Genomic DNA, 13,895 nt, shown 5'->3' on the forward strand with positions numbered 1-13,895 from the left:
GCCTCCAGAACCCCTGTTGTTGTGGTTAATTTAACCCTAAAGCCTAGGAAGAGAAAGGTATGGAATGGAGGCAACTACTACTGGGCATGAGGTTAGCACTTATGTCTCATTACTTAAGGCTTGTTCCAAGAGCAAGGATTTGGTGAGAGGCTGTGGCATCCATATTGATGTGGTTATGAAAGGGCTCCTTCAACGGAGCCCTCATGTAGGAAGCAGCTTAATCAGCATGTATGTGAAATGTGGAATGCTTAGGAAAGCCCTCGAAGTGTTGCTAGACCTTGTTAATAGAAATGTGATATCTTGGAATGCACTCATCACAGGATATGCACAATGGGGCCAACCTATTAATGCTTTCCTTTGTTTTGAACGTATGCAAAATGAAGGTCTCCTTCCAGATGAAACCACTTTGTCTTGCATCCTAAAGGCTTGCAGTCATATGCAGAATGTCGAGAAGGGCCGAAGAATACACAATGTAGTTATGTGGACTGAGTTATTGGCAAAGGATCTGGTTCTCGGAAATGCATTGGTTGAGATGTATGTTAAATGTGGCAAGGTTACTGAAGCAGAGAAAGTTCTTGACAAGCTTCCAATCCGGAATGTCATCGCCTGGTCTTCGCTTATCTTGGGGTATACAAATCAGGGAAAGGCCAAGGAGGCATTAACTTGTTTCGAGCGAATGCAAAATGAGGGAATTTATCCCAACACAGCTACCCTCCTCCCAGTTCTGAAGGCATGTGGTATAGCGAGGGCATTGGATAAGGGTAAACAGATACATGAGGAAATTATATGTAAGGGTTTGTTCACAGGGGAAATCATGGTTGGAACTGCTTTAATGGACATGTATGCAAAATGTGGTATGTTGGCTAATGCCAAGAATGTGCTTGATGAGCTTCTGTTTCCAGATGTAATCAGTTGGAATATGCTTATTTCAGGATATGTTCAACATGGTTTCGATGAAACAGCATTGAACTCTTTGAACTGCATGAAGAGTGAAGGGCTCTTTCCGAATAGTATTACCTTCATCTGCTTGTTGCGAGCCTGTGGCCGTATGGGTTCTATCACGATAGGTAAACAAATTCATAATGAACTAATTGGGATTTGTATGGTGCCAAACCATATCACACTTAACAATGGTCTGATGGATATGTATGCAAAATGTGGTGAAATGGCACATGCTCAGAAAGTGCTTGATGAGATTCCAGATCGGAATCTTGTCTCATGGAATATACTAATTTCAGGGTACGTTCGACAAGGGCAAGGGGGGCAAGCTCTGGAATGTTTCGAACTACTGCAAGCAGAGGGTCTCTTCCCGAATGCTATCACATATACATGCATCTTGAAAGCTTGTGCTGTCATAGGATGTATCCAAAAAGGCAATGAAATCCATGACGAGATAGACAGGCAGGGGCTTTTAAAGGTGAATTTGGCACTTGGTACTGCACTGGTGGACATGTATGCCAAATGTGGTGATATGCCAAGAGCAGAGAAAGCACTTCTTCAGCTTCCAGTTCGGAATGTGGTCACTTGGTCAGCAGTCATTGCAGGATATTCAGAGCATGAGAAGGCAAATGAAGCTCTCCACTGTTTTGAGCAGATGCAAAGAGAGGGCTTCTCTCCGGACCATGTGACCTTCATCTCTGTATTGAAGGCTTGTGGCAGTATAGGAGCACTAACAGAGGGTTTAGAGGTTCACAGTACAGTTGTGAATCATGGTCTAACAAAGGATATTATGATCTGCAATGCTTTGATCGATATGTATGCCAAATGTGGAGCACTAGAAAAAGCCAGACAGTTGTTCGATGAGATTCTGTTTCCAACTCTTGCATCGTGGAATGCACTGATGGCCGGATATGTCCAGCATGGTGATGGTGAGGCAGCTCTAAGCTGCTTCAACATTGTACAAAAACAGGGCCTTTCTCTAGATGCCATCACGTTCACTAGTGCCCTAAAAGCATGCAGTCTCACAGGGGCCATCTATAAAGCCAGGGAAATACAAGATGAAATTATCCATAGAGGGTTATTATGGAAAGATATTATTCTCAGTGTTGTTCTAATTGATATGCATGCAAAATGTGGCTCAATGGAAGATGCACAAGTAGTATTCGATAAGCTTCTCGCTCGAAATGAACTTTCTTGGAATACATTGATTGCTGGCTATACCCAACATGGGCAGGGTGAGAATGCATTGAATTGTTTTGAACTAATGCAAATCGAAGGTTTCTTTCCCGACAGGGTAACATTCATGTGTAGCTTGAAAGCTTGTGCTAGCATTGGCGTGATCAGTAAAGGTATAGAGATCCATGATGCTATTTCCAGTAAAGAAGGGTTTCTCGTGAAAGATCAGGATGTTGTGCTTGGCAATGCATTGGTGGATATGTATGCTAAATGTGGTGACCTTGCAAAAGCTCGATACGTGCTGAATGACCTTCCTAACCGAAATGTAGTCTCTTGGAATGTAATAATTAAAGGGTGTGCACAACACGGGCAAGGAGAGGAAGCATTGATTTGTTTCGGTATCATGCAAGAAGATGGTGTGTATCCAGATGCTGTGACATTTCTTAGTCTTCTACATGCATGTAGCCACTCAGGCCTAGTGAATGAAGCTGAAATGTGTTTTATAGATATGAACAAAAGGTATGGTCTGCTGCCAGATTTAGACCATTTCACTTGTATGGTTGACCTTTTTGGTCGCGCTGGACACATTGAAAAGGCAATAGGAATCATTCAAGAGATGCCTTACTATGATCATCCTCCAGTTTGGATAGCTCTCTTAGGCTCATGCCGAAGCCGTGGAGATGTTACGGTTGGGAGATTAGCCTTTGATCAGTCAATACAAATTTATTCGACTTGTGCTGCAGCTTACCTTTTGATGAGAGAGATATATATAGCTGCTGGCATGCCAAAGGCTGCATTGGGCATAGATACCATGAGAGAGAAGAATGTTTGACAATCTATCAAAATTGATGGGTTTTTGACATGATGGTTGATAACCAAATTGCAGTGTCTAAGGCCAAGTATGCCAACATTGAGGCTTCAACTTACTGAATGGCAGGCATGTCTGATCTCAAATGCATTTCATATGAATGTTTTCTATTCTAAGGGTTAGATAACTAGTATATGAATCACATATCCTAGTTGTACCACAACTTAGATAGCTATTCTCCTTGTAATAACGCCAATTAAAGAAATATGAGAAAGCACATCTGTTCTGTAATATACATTCGTTGGAGGGAGAAAATACAGAGATCTCTTGTTTTTACATGAGGAGAAGTCCCTCTTTATATAGGCCAAGATCTGGCCGTTGGGCTAACTAGCTGTTGGAACTAACTAGCCGTTGGGCTAGCCGTTACAACTTTTAAACATTCTCAACACTCCCCCTCAAGATGGGTGAAAAATATCCACTAAGCCCATCTTGTCACACAATCTAGTAAGACTTACTGGCCCAAGTCCCTTTGTAAGACAATCTGCTACTTGATGTTCAGTAGAAACATGACTCAATTTTAATATTCCATTATCAAGCTTTTCTTTGATAAAGAACCTGTCGATTTCGATGTGTTTGGTCCTATCGTGCTGTACCGGATTGTTGGCAATGCTGATTGCTGACTTATTGTCACACCACAACATCATCTGATTTTCTTGATTCACCTTTAGTTCTACTAGGAGAGTTCGCAGCCATAACATCTCCGCAACTCCTATAGCAATAGCTCTATACTCTGCTTCAGCTGTTGACCTTGCTACTACTGACTGTTTCTTACTCTTCCAAGAGACTAGATTGCCTCCAACAAACATGCAGTATCCTGATGTGGATTTTCTGTCATCAGCACAACTGGCCCAATCAGAATCACAATAGCCCTCAATTTTAAAATGACCATATTTTCTGAAGATTAATCCCTTCCCTGGGGCACCTTTGAGATATCTCAGAATATGGTACACTGCATCCATATGATCTTTCCTCGGATCATGCATGTAGCGACTTACCACACTTACTGCAAATGAGATATCTGGACGGGTGTGGGTCAAATAAATCAGCCGACCTACCAATCTTTGATACCTTTCACGATCAACTTTCTCTCCCGCAAGTTCAGTTAGCTTGATCTTTTGGTCGATTGGAGAAGCTACAGGCCTACAACCCAACATTCCAGTTTCTTTGAGAAGATCAAGTACATATTTTCGCTGAGATAGAACAACTCCTTCTGCTCCACGAGCTACCTCAATTCCAAGAAAGTAGCGTAGCAATCCTAGATCCTTCACCTCAAACTCTTTACCCAATTGCATCTTCAGTTGGGCAATTTCTCCTTCATCGTTACCTGTGATAATTATATCATCCACATACACAGCAAGCAATGTAGTATGGTCCTTGTGTTGTCGAAAGAACACTGTATGGTCTGCATTCGTCTGTTGGTATCCCATACCCACCATAGCCCTTCTTAACCTGTCAAACCAGGCTCGAGGAGATTGCTTTAGTCCATAAAGCGACTTCCTAAGTTTGCAAACCTTACCTACTGTTTGAATTGTACCGAAACCTGGGGGAACATCCATGTACACTTCCTCCATCAACTCTCCATGAAGGAATGCATTTTTTACATCTAATTGATGTAATTTCCAATCCTTATTCACTGCTAAGGAAATAAGTGTTCTAACAGTGCTCATCTTCGCCACAGGTGCAAAAGTCTCATCATAGTCAATGCCATATGTCTGACTATATCCTTTAGCCACCAATCGTGCCTTGTATCGATCTATTTTTCCCTCTGGGGTCTGTTTTATTGTAAACACCCATTTGCACCCAACCGCCTTCTTTCCCGGTGGTAGTGACACAATCTCCCAAGTTTTGTTCTTCTCAAGAGCTCCGAGTTCTTCTTGCATGGCTGCTTTCCATTTTGGATCTTCTTTAGCAACCTGCCAACACTTGGGTAAAGTGACAGAGTCTAATGATGCAATGAATGCTCTATGTGTAGCTGATATGTTAGAATAAGAGATAAACTGAGCAATATCATGAGGAAAACCATAACGATCAGGAGGGACCCCTGCATTACTGCGAGAGGTCCTCCTAATCTCGATAGGAGAAGGAGAGGAAATCATATCACCTGTGATTTCTAGGTTCGGGAGTTCTGTAGGTATTTCAGAAGTCGAGGCAGGTCGGGACATGGAACTTGATGGCACATGTGGTGCTGAAGACGTGTTCACATTTCCGTCTTTCTGCCTCCTCTTCCTTGTATACACCTTTAGCTCCCCCTCAACTTGAGTCCCAACACATATAGGCTCCTCGTCTTCGTTTCCTTCTTCTTCCGTACCTCCTACGCTCACTTCTTTCTCAGCTGATGTAGGGATCAGCAAAGGAATTGATCCTATTTTTAGCAACCTCTCACAATTATCTCCTTCCCTCATATTTTCAGTCTGAATTAAGTCATCAAAGGGTGAAGTTACCCCTTGTTTATAATATGACTCTGACTCTCTGAAATGCACATCCATGCTCACAAATAATCTCTTCTCTACTGGACTCCAGCAAACATAGCCTTTTTGTGTGGCAGAGTATCCCACAAATACACATTTTACAGCTTTAGGATCAAGTTTTCCTACTGATGGTCTATTGTCCTTTACAAAACACACACATCCAAACACCTTCAAAGGAAGGATTCCAGAGTTATTGCCTTGCAACAACTCACATGGAGACTTCCACTCCAATACTCTAGAGGGCATTCTATTGATCAATGTGGCAGCCGTCAAAACTGCCTGTCCCCACAACTGCTTTGGGACATTCATAGAAATCATCATGCTTCTCGTTACCTCTAGAAGATGTCTATTCTTCCTCTCTGCTACTCCATTTTGTTCTGGTGTATATGGGCATGTAGTTTGATGTTGTATTCCTTGATCTGAGAGGTATGCCCTAAATGTCATGTTAGCATACTCTGTTCCATTATCAGACCTCAACACTTTTACTACTGCACCATATTGAGTTTGAACTGCTCTATGAAAATCTTTAAAACAAGCAAATACTTCATTCTTTTTCCTCATCAAATATAACCAAGTCACACGAGAGAAGCAGTCAATGAAAGAGACAAAATATCGATATCCATTAATAGAACTTGTGGGACATGGTCCCCAAACATCGGAGTGTATTACATCAAATGCATGGGAACTCCTATGACCCGAACTAGCATATGAACTTTTAGTAAGCTTACCAAATTCACATGCATCACAAACAAGTTTTGTTTTATCCGCCTTTTCAAAAAGGTGTGGATACACCCGACTCAAAATGCCATAAGAGGCATGTCCCATGCGTTGGTGATGAAGTATTAACAAGTCCTCATAACTCATTCTAGATCCCCTTACATCTATTCCCTCTACCATAGATGCTAATGCTGAATCCAGCCCTTCACGATCCAAATACCATAGTCCACTATGCCATGTGCCAGTCCCAAGTCTCCGACCTGTCCCTTTCTCCTGGAATATCACCTTGGGAATATCAAAAGAAACAACACATTTTAGTTGGTGTATGATAGAACTTATAGATAATAAGTTTACTGGGAAAGAAGGAGCATGCAACACATTAGACAATGTCACAGAGTCGGTACATTTTACTGTACCTATACCCACTACAGGTTGTATAGTACCGTCAGCAATTTGAATGCTTTCTGGCATTGATAAGTGAGTATATGAGGAGAATTCACTAGCATTACCCGTCACATGCCTAGATGCACCAGAATCAATTATCCATTCTGGTGTAGAGGCAAGAGTATTTGTGTTGCTAGTACTTGTGGCCGAATAAGCATAGGTGGCAGTGTTACCTCTTGAGATGAATGAAGTATCATCTGCGGCTCTTTGCTTCCTCCTAAGTATTTCTAAGAGAGCTTGATCCTCTTCGGTGAATACCACCTTAGTTCCTTCCTCTTCTTTTGCTACCATCAAGTTTGCTTGGTAACCTCCTCGTGCACCTCTTCGGCCCCCTCGACCACGACCTCTAGTTTGTCCACGTCCTCCATATTCTCTCTCCTTAGATGGTTTAGGGCAAGCATTCTTGAAATGACCAGCTTCACCACAATTGTAGCATTTTCGATTTTCACTTCCGCTTGTATTGGACACCATTAGTGCCGATCGTACCCCTGGAAGTCCGGTAGTGTCAGAGAGCAGCTTCATTCTACTCTCCTCTTGTATCATAGTCGCGATTGCCTCATCAAGTGTAGGAATTTCTGCCTTAGCTAGAAGAACTGCCCTTCTTTGATCAAATGACGGGTTGAGATGTTTCAAAAATTGCATAGTTCTTCTTTGAGCAGAAATTTCCTTGCTCTTACACTGAGGATCATTGCACACTGTCACAGGCGAGAAATGATCGTATTCTGCCCATAGACGCTCCAACTCTATGGCATATTCCTGGACCATCCTATCTCCCTGGCAAACAGCATCAATCTCCTGCTCGATTTGAAATACTCTCATGTTGTTTCCCCTCCCTGCATACGTCTTTTGCAATTTCTCCCATATCTCCTTTACACTTAAAATTCCATCAACTGTTGTGGCGATTGATGGAATCATGGAGTTTAGGAGCCACGTGTACAATGACATGTGGGTAGCTCTCCATGCTTTCCATTCATTGCTCGTTTTGATAGGAGGCTCTTTCTCTTCTCCCGTAAGGTAGCCGTCAAGGCTTCTTCCTGCCAAGGCACCTATAATCCGACGCGACCAGCTCAAGTATGTGGCTGGTCCATCGAGTTTGAACTCAACTGGGAGGAGTTCAAGTCGGGGTGGTGGTTGCATTCCTGTCACACCTCCAGATGCTACTATCTCAGCCTGTTTCATGTATTTCACCAATGTTTTCACCTCATCTTCATTCAATTTTGAGAACACATCATCCATCTTGTCAACTTGGCCTATCTCTGCTTTCCTCTTCTGACTTTTTTTCCCAAGTCACCTCTCAATCACATAGCAATGTCATCCCAAATGAAACAAAAATCCCCCTTTCCTCTCTTGAATGCTAGGACAGTGCTGTTCCAATCACTGTCATTTCAGCAGAAGGGTAGATCTAGGGTTCTGCAGAGGACAGATCTAGGGTTTTGCAGAGGACAGATCTAGGGTTTTGCAGAGGGGCGGATCTATGCTCTGATACCATAAAGAAATATGAGAAAGCACATCTGTTCTGTAATATACATTCGTTGGAGGGAGAAAATACAGAGATCTCTTGTTTTTACATGAGGAGAAGTCCCTCTTTATATAGGCCAAGATCTGGCCGTTGGGCTAACTAGCTGTTGGAACTAACTAGCCGTTGGGCTAGCCGTTACAACTTTTAAACATTCTCAACACCAATGATACACTACTATCACAAAGATCTTATGCACAAATCCTCCTAGGTAAAAACATACCAAGCTTGCAAAGAATGTGACCATGAACTCAAGGAGAAACTTGGTATGGGTGTTTAGGGCCTATTAGAACCTATCAATAATTTCTTTGAGACTCTATCCCTAAAGAAACTATCATGAATATCGTTGAGAGACAAGCTCAACTTGTGTGTAGCAATGGGCTCGGTTCGGTTTCGGTTCGGTTCGGGCCTTGAAACCAAACCAAACCATTTATTTATAATAAAAACCAAACCAAACTGTTTAAAATTTATGAAGTTATTTAAACCAAACCATTTGTGGAAAATTTAGAACCAAACCAAACCATTTTTTAGAGATATTGATTATCATACATATATGAATTTGTGTGAAAAAATCATCATAAATTTGGTCATCATACTTATCATAAATTTAGGAATTTGGTAAATTCACAGTTTTTTTCGTATTTTCCCAGTTTTTTTTTTGAGTTCAGAAATATGATTATTTGCACTACAAGTGATAGCCAGATTCCATCCCCCCAAAAAAACTGTGAAAATATGGAAAAAACTGTGAATTTACCAATTTCCTAAATTTAGTTATTATACTTATCATAAATTTGGTCATCATGCATGTTATAAATTTGGTCATCATATGTACTTATCATAAATTTGATAATCATAAATCAAAAGGAGACTCTACATATAATGCATATAAAATTTAATAGGTTAGAGCCTAGAAGTTTAAAATTAAAAGTTGAAAGTTAGAGCCTAGAGGTGAAAATTAGGAATATTTTTTAAGCTATAAACCTTTAAACCGAAACCGATTAACCGTTAAACCATGAAATTCAAAACTAAACCAAACCGAAACCAAACTGGATAATAACATTTGAAACCAAACCAAAAGGTTTATTTATCTTTAAACCAATAAACCATTAAGCCACGGTTTAACGGTTCGGCTCTATTTGAGCCGAAACCGGGCCCATTGCTACTTGTGTGTGTATAAATGGAAGTGTGTGACAACAAACCTTATTGTAAACTGTGTAAAGTATGTAATAACACGAGACACTAGATTTGATATCCAGTTAGCCGTTCAGAGTTAGTGCAATCAAAGAATACTAAGATATGCTTATGACAAATCGTGCTCATGTGTAAGTATAGCCATAGACTTAACCAAGCATTGAATGTGGTTGGTGTATTCGAACATGTATATAATGTCGACAATGGCTTATTGTAATTTGGAGGATTAATGAATCTTTTCCTCTTGTGCTTAATAATTTCATTCCCCCTCGGGAATGTCTATATTGAACAATCCCTAACTCTCTTCTCAACTTCTCTCCTCTCATATACATTCACGCAACACATTGTTTCCGGATAAATAAATAGGAAACCCTATTTATTTACAAATATCATTAGCCTTTCAATCAATATATGCCAGACCATGAAAGTGAAGGGAAATATAATTTATTCAAGTGGGAAGAGAGGCCCATCATGGATGTTCCTCATTTGATAAGGTTGTATTATGGAAGGGTTTGAAGGTAGTGAAGAGTATGTCAATAGCGATTACATTGTTAGCATGTGAAATTGCAATGTTTTCAAGAAGATTTTGTGTCAAGGCAAATGCACAATCCATGAAGTAAGAATAAGATCTTGAATCTAGGAGAGTATAGGCAAGGACTTGATGGCATTTAGAGCTACTAACTTATGCATCAAAAACCCCTCTAACTTGATTCTGGATTGACTCCATAAATTCTGGGTTATCCAACCAAATGGCTCTTATTTTGATTGGATTTCGTTTAACAATTCATGTAATTGGCTTAGAACTTCAAACTGATTTGGTGGTACATGGCTATTAGGATTGCTAGATGTAATTAGAGAATCAACATCAGATTCAATATAAGATTTAATTAGATTGATTGGAATAATTTATTGTTGTGTTGTCGTGATGTGTTGAGCACACATGAGGAAATGAGTTAAACTAAAAATATATAAAAGATCAAAGGATAGAAAGGAATGAGACAAGATAAATTTATGTAACAAAAATACTTAGCTCAATTGTCAAAGAGCTTACCTTATGAACTAATGGTCAAGAGTTCAAATCTAGTAAATGGATGATATTGTAAAAACAAAAGAGATATTTAGTCTCGAGGTCAAGTGCTACTAAAACAAAATTACTATTTTGGTAAGGGCTCTCTTTAAAACCTATACACGGGAGAGGAGAGCTCATTGTCAGGGATTGAATTTTGAATCAAGGTGGAAGTGTTGCCGAAATTTTGAATGAGTTTGAAGTAGCAAATCAAAAGGGCGTTAGAAATCAACAATGACAAGGGGCAGCGAAGTTGTGTTGTTGGTCTCCAAAATAGAAACTTGAGGATATTACTCCAAAGCTCTACTCGTAATTCCTACATCTCTATCTTCTATTAGTCTTGCATTTCAATCCACTCCATGTAACAAAGTCCGCAATTGTCTTGTCTATATTTAGACTGATCTTTGACGTAATCCGTTTTTGGTATTCATATAAATCAATTTTATAAATCTGCTATCTAGTGTTATTCTCAATTAGACAAGGATGCATTAGAAATTTCGGTGCCAAATTTCGAGCTTGGACTGTAAACATACACGGATTCGGAGCAAGATTCATGAAAATACAAGCCCTCAAATTACCACATCAAGAAACTCGCACCGCGAAGGGAGGGGTTGTCGCAATGTTCGTTTTGGAATTTTCAAATCATGATTCCGACCATTGATAGATAGATAGATTATATTATCGTCTTCGGAGGTCAAATATGACCTATGAGACCAAAAATATTACATTTCACGTGATGCGTGTGAAAGTGAGTAGCGACTCTCGATGTTCAAAAACTTTACCAATGAATGTTGCAATCGAGAGTGCACATTGTGGTTGTGAGAGAAATTCATGCAAGGATTGGGCTTGGTCGAAGAGATGTGGAAAGCATGGTCGAATATGATCAAGTGCAGAACATTGTATCAAAGTGTGGTACTCAAACTCGCGAACTTGTTTAGGGCAAAGTGTGCATATCCGACCACTCTCATCACTTGTGCACCAACGCCATGTCTCACATCGCAATGCATGTGAGCTAAGTCGCATGGAAGCAATGGTTCGAATAGCAGATAACTGTATGGCAAATGTGTACGGTTTCCTCGTTTCGCAAAGAATATGGTTTTGTAGTTAGGTGCAACATGTGTAGTATAATGTGTGAAGCGTGAGCCTCCACATTTGTCCCATGTCATGATACATTGGTGTTGCAAAAAGGCCTCATTTATAGAGGAATCTAGTGATGCATCATGAAGCAAGTGTCTCACATCCCATCTACCAAACCATTTTTCTATATCTTGCATCCAACCAAAACACAAAATTTTGCTTTTATGCGTCTTTTGGATCTTTTTGCTTGCTTCCCACGCAATTCTAGGAAGTCAATGTGAGGGACTTTTTTGAACCTTAAGCATGTATTCAACAACCCTTTCCATGACCATGATCTCAATGGGAAGCGATCCCGTCTCAAGGAGGAGGAGGGTGTAGGATGTTTGTTTCTTAACTTGTAGAAACTTTGTAAGAAAATGTTTTTGGATATTTTCAAACTCTTTCCACATAGATTTAGGGATGCTACCGCCACATACTTCCACCCCATAGAGAAGAACCGGTGTCACCAAAGTGTCGAAAAGATATTTCTTGAGGACCCAACACTTAATATCTCCAAGATTGCATGTGTTCTCAAATGCATAGGGCAATGAGTTCATGCTTATTCAATTTTTTTGACATTTTAATATTCTATGGCAAAAGATTGGCACATAGTAGATGGGTTACCAATTCGATTAAAGATGATGGATACCATGTTATATAGATATGTATACAATATGATTGAGGTCATATTTATATAAATAATAGTTTCCCCCCATGGTGGTTGGGGAGAGAAGTTGAATAAACATGTTGTTCTACTAAAAGAGAGAGGGAGACAAGGAGGAGAAAAAGAAGAGGAGAGCTTTTTTTTGCTATTGCGGTCTCCATTGTCAAAGTTAATTTGCAGAAGCTTTGACAAACCGGTTCACTCGGATAGCAACAAAAAATACACACACGTTTATTAGAAGCTTGAATAACACAGATAGAGAGCAGGAGAGACAGAGAGAGCAGAACAACATAAACTCAATTCAAAATAATACTTTGTACATACAAATGTCCTACAGAACACTTTTTATACAAGTCCTTAAAAGGACTGACAGAAGTACTGACATGTACTTCAATGCTCATACGAGCGACTAACACTAACTCCAAGGAGTATGCCTACGTACTAGGCTCGGGCAGTAGGCTCCAATAGCTTACCGGTTCTCACTATTCCGGAGAACGATCTGGTTCTCCAATCTGGCTCTAGGTTCCGGATACCGATACGGGTACCTATCCGCTTCTCCGTTCCGGATATCGATCCGGCTTTGGCTTATTCAGCCGATCTAGATCCGGTTGAGCTTGTCTGCTCAACACTATCAGTGACGAAATTTGGCACACAGACATTCATTGGAAAGCTCTTTGTAAGAGCTTAAGGTAGCAGGTTCAATTCTTATTTGAGGCCATATCATGACATTGTCCCCCACTTTGAACAATGAGTATTACAAATTGTCTTTAGTTGAGGTCCTGGTTTGTCAAGATATTGTAGATGAAATTCCTCAAAATGGCTCGAGCATTTGCAACATTCTCTGTCAGTTCCCAAGTCTTGCTCAGACTATATCCTAGTCAGTCCACCAAATAATGGAAAGAAAGAAAGAAAGAAATATTATTGGGCTATGAGACAATTGGTGTACAACAAAATGGGGTATTTATCCAATCATCAAAACTAAAAAAATAAAATAGAAATAGAACTTAAGCTAAAAGAGTTCTAGTATTTTACAAAACGTGGTATGGTCTAACACACCCGATAAAGGAAATGACTTTGCACTAAGCCTAATTTCATTTCCACCCAAGCCTCTCGAAAAGAAGTGGGAGGTCAAAGGGTTTTGGTGTGGGTGTGACCCGTGGTCCTGGTGTAGAGAGTGCCCCATGCATGGCTTCTAGGCGGTGTAGCTCACGTTCCCTTATTTTCTTAATTGCTTCTACACCACATCAAGTTGCTTTGAAACCCGACATCCAAGGGCATTTGGTTCTTCTTTGGTTTTCTATTTCATCAAGGAAGAGGCCGAGTGGTGCAGGTGTGTGGACATTCGTTGTCTCCCCCTGTCCCTGAAAAACTTCATTTGTTACATGTTGGTGAATATTAGAAAGTTTATTGCCAACATTTTGTAGCTTATTCTCTCTGTGTTGTTTTAGCTCTAGGATATATCTGCCTAATTTCATTATATCTAAAGGATCTAATAGTTTGGGGAGGGTGGGAGAGGAACCGAGTATGTCTCGGTATTTTGCCCTTATCTCGGTGTAAGTTGGACACTTGCATGTAAAGTGGTACTCATCCTTTATCTCTATGTGACATAGTCTACATATCCTTTCCTCTCTAGGGACTCTATTAGTACGACCATTCTAAATCTCAAGTTGGTGAGATGATGTCATATGGTATCCTATCAAGTTGGACACTTGCATGTAAAGTGGTACTCA

General features: G+C 40.3%; 1 protein-coding gene across 1 annotated transcript; it reads left to right on the forward strand.

Annotated features, from left to right (window-relative positions):
- Positions 1-64: 64 nt before the first annotated feature.
- Positions 65-3,168, forward strand: LOC147864227 (pentatricopeptide repeat-containing protein At3g09040, mitochondrial-like). Its single transcript, XM_087319991.1, has one exon. The coding sequence runs from the start codon at positions 65-67 to the stop codon at positions 2,945-2,947; it is 2,883 nt and encodes a 960-aa protein (XP_087176117.1). The 3' UTR covers positions 2,948-3,168.
- The last annotated feature ends 10,727 nt before the right edge of the window (positions 3,169-13,895 follow it).

The sequence above is a fragment of the Azolla caroliniana genome, unplaced genomic scaffold (genome assembly GCF_043228905.1).
Source record: "Azolla caroliniana isolate FFs.n. ecotype wild unplaced genomic scaffold, voAzoCaro1.0.p SCAF_5, whole genome shotgun sequence".
NCBI lineage: Eukaryota > Viridiplantae > Streptophyta > Polypodiopsida > Salviniales > Salviniaceae > Azolla > Azolla caroliniana.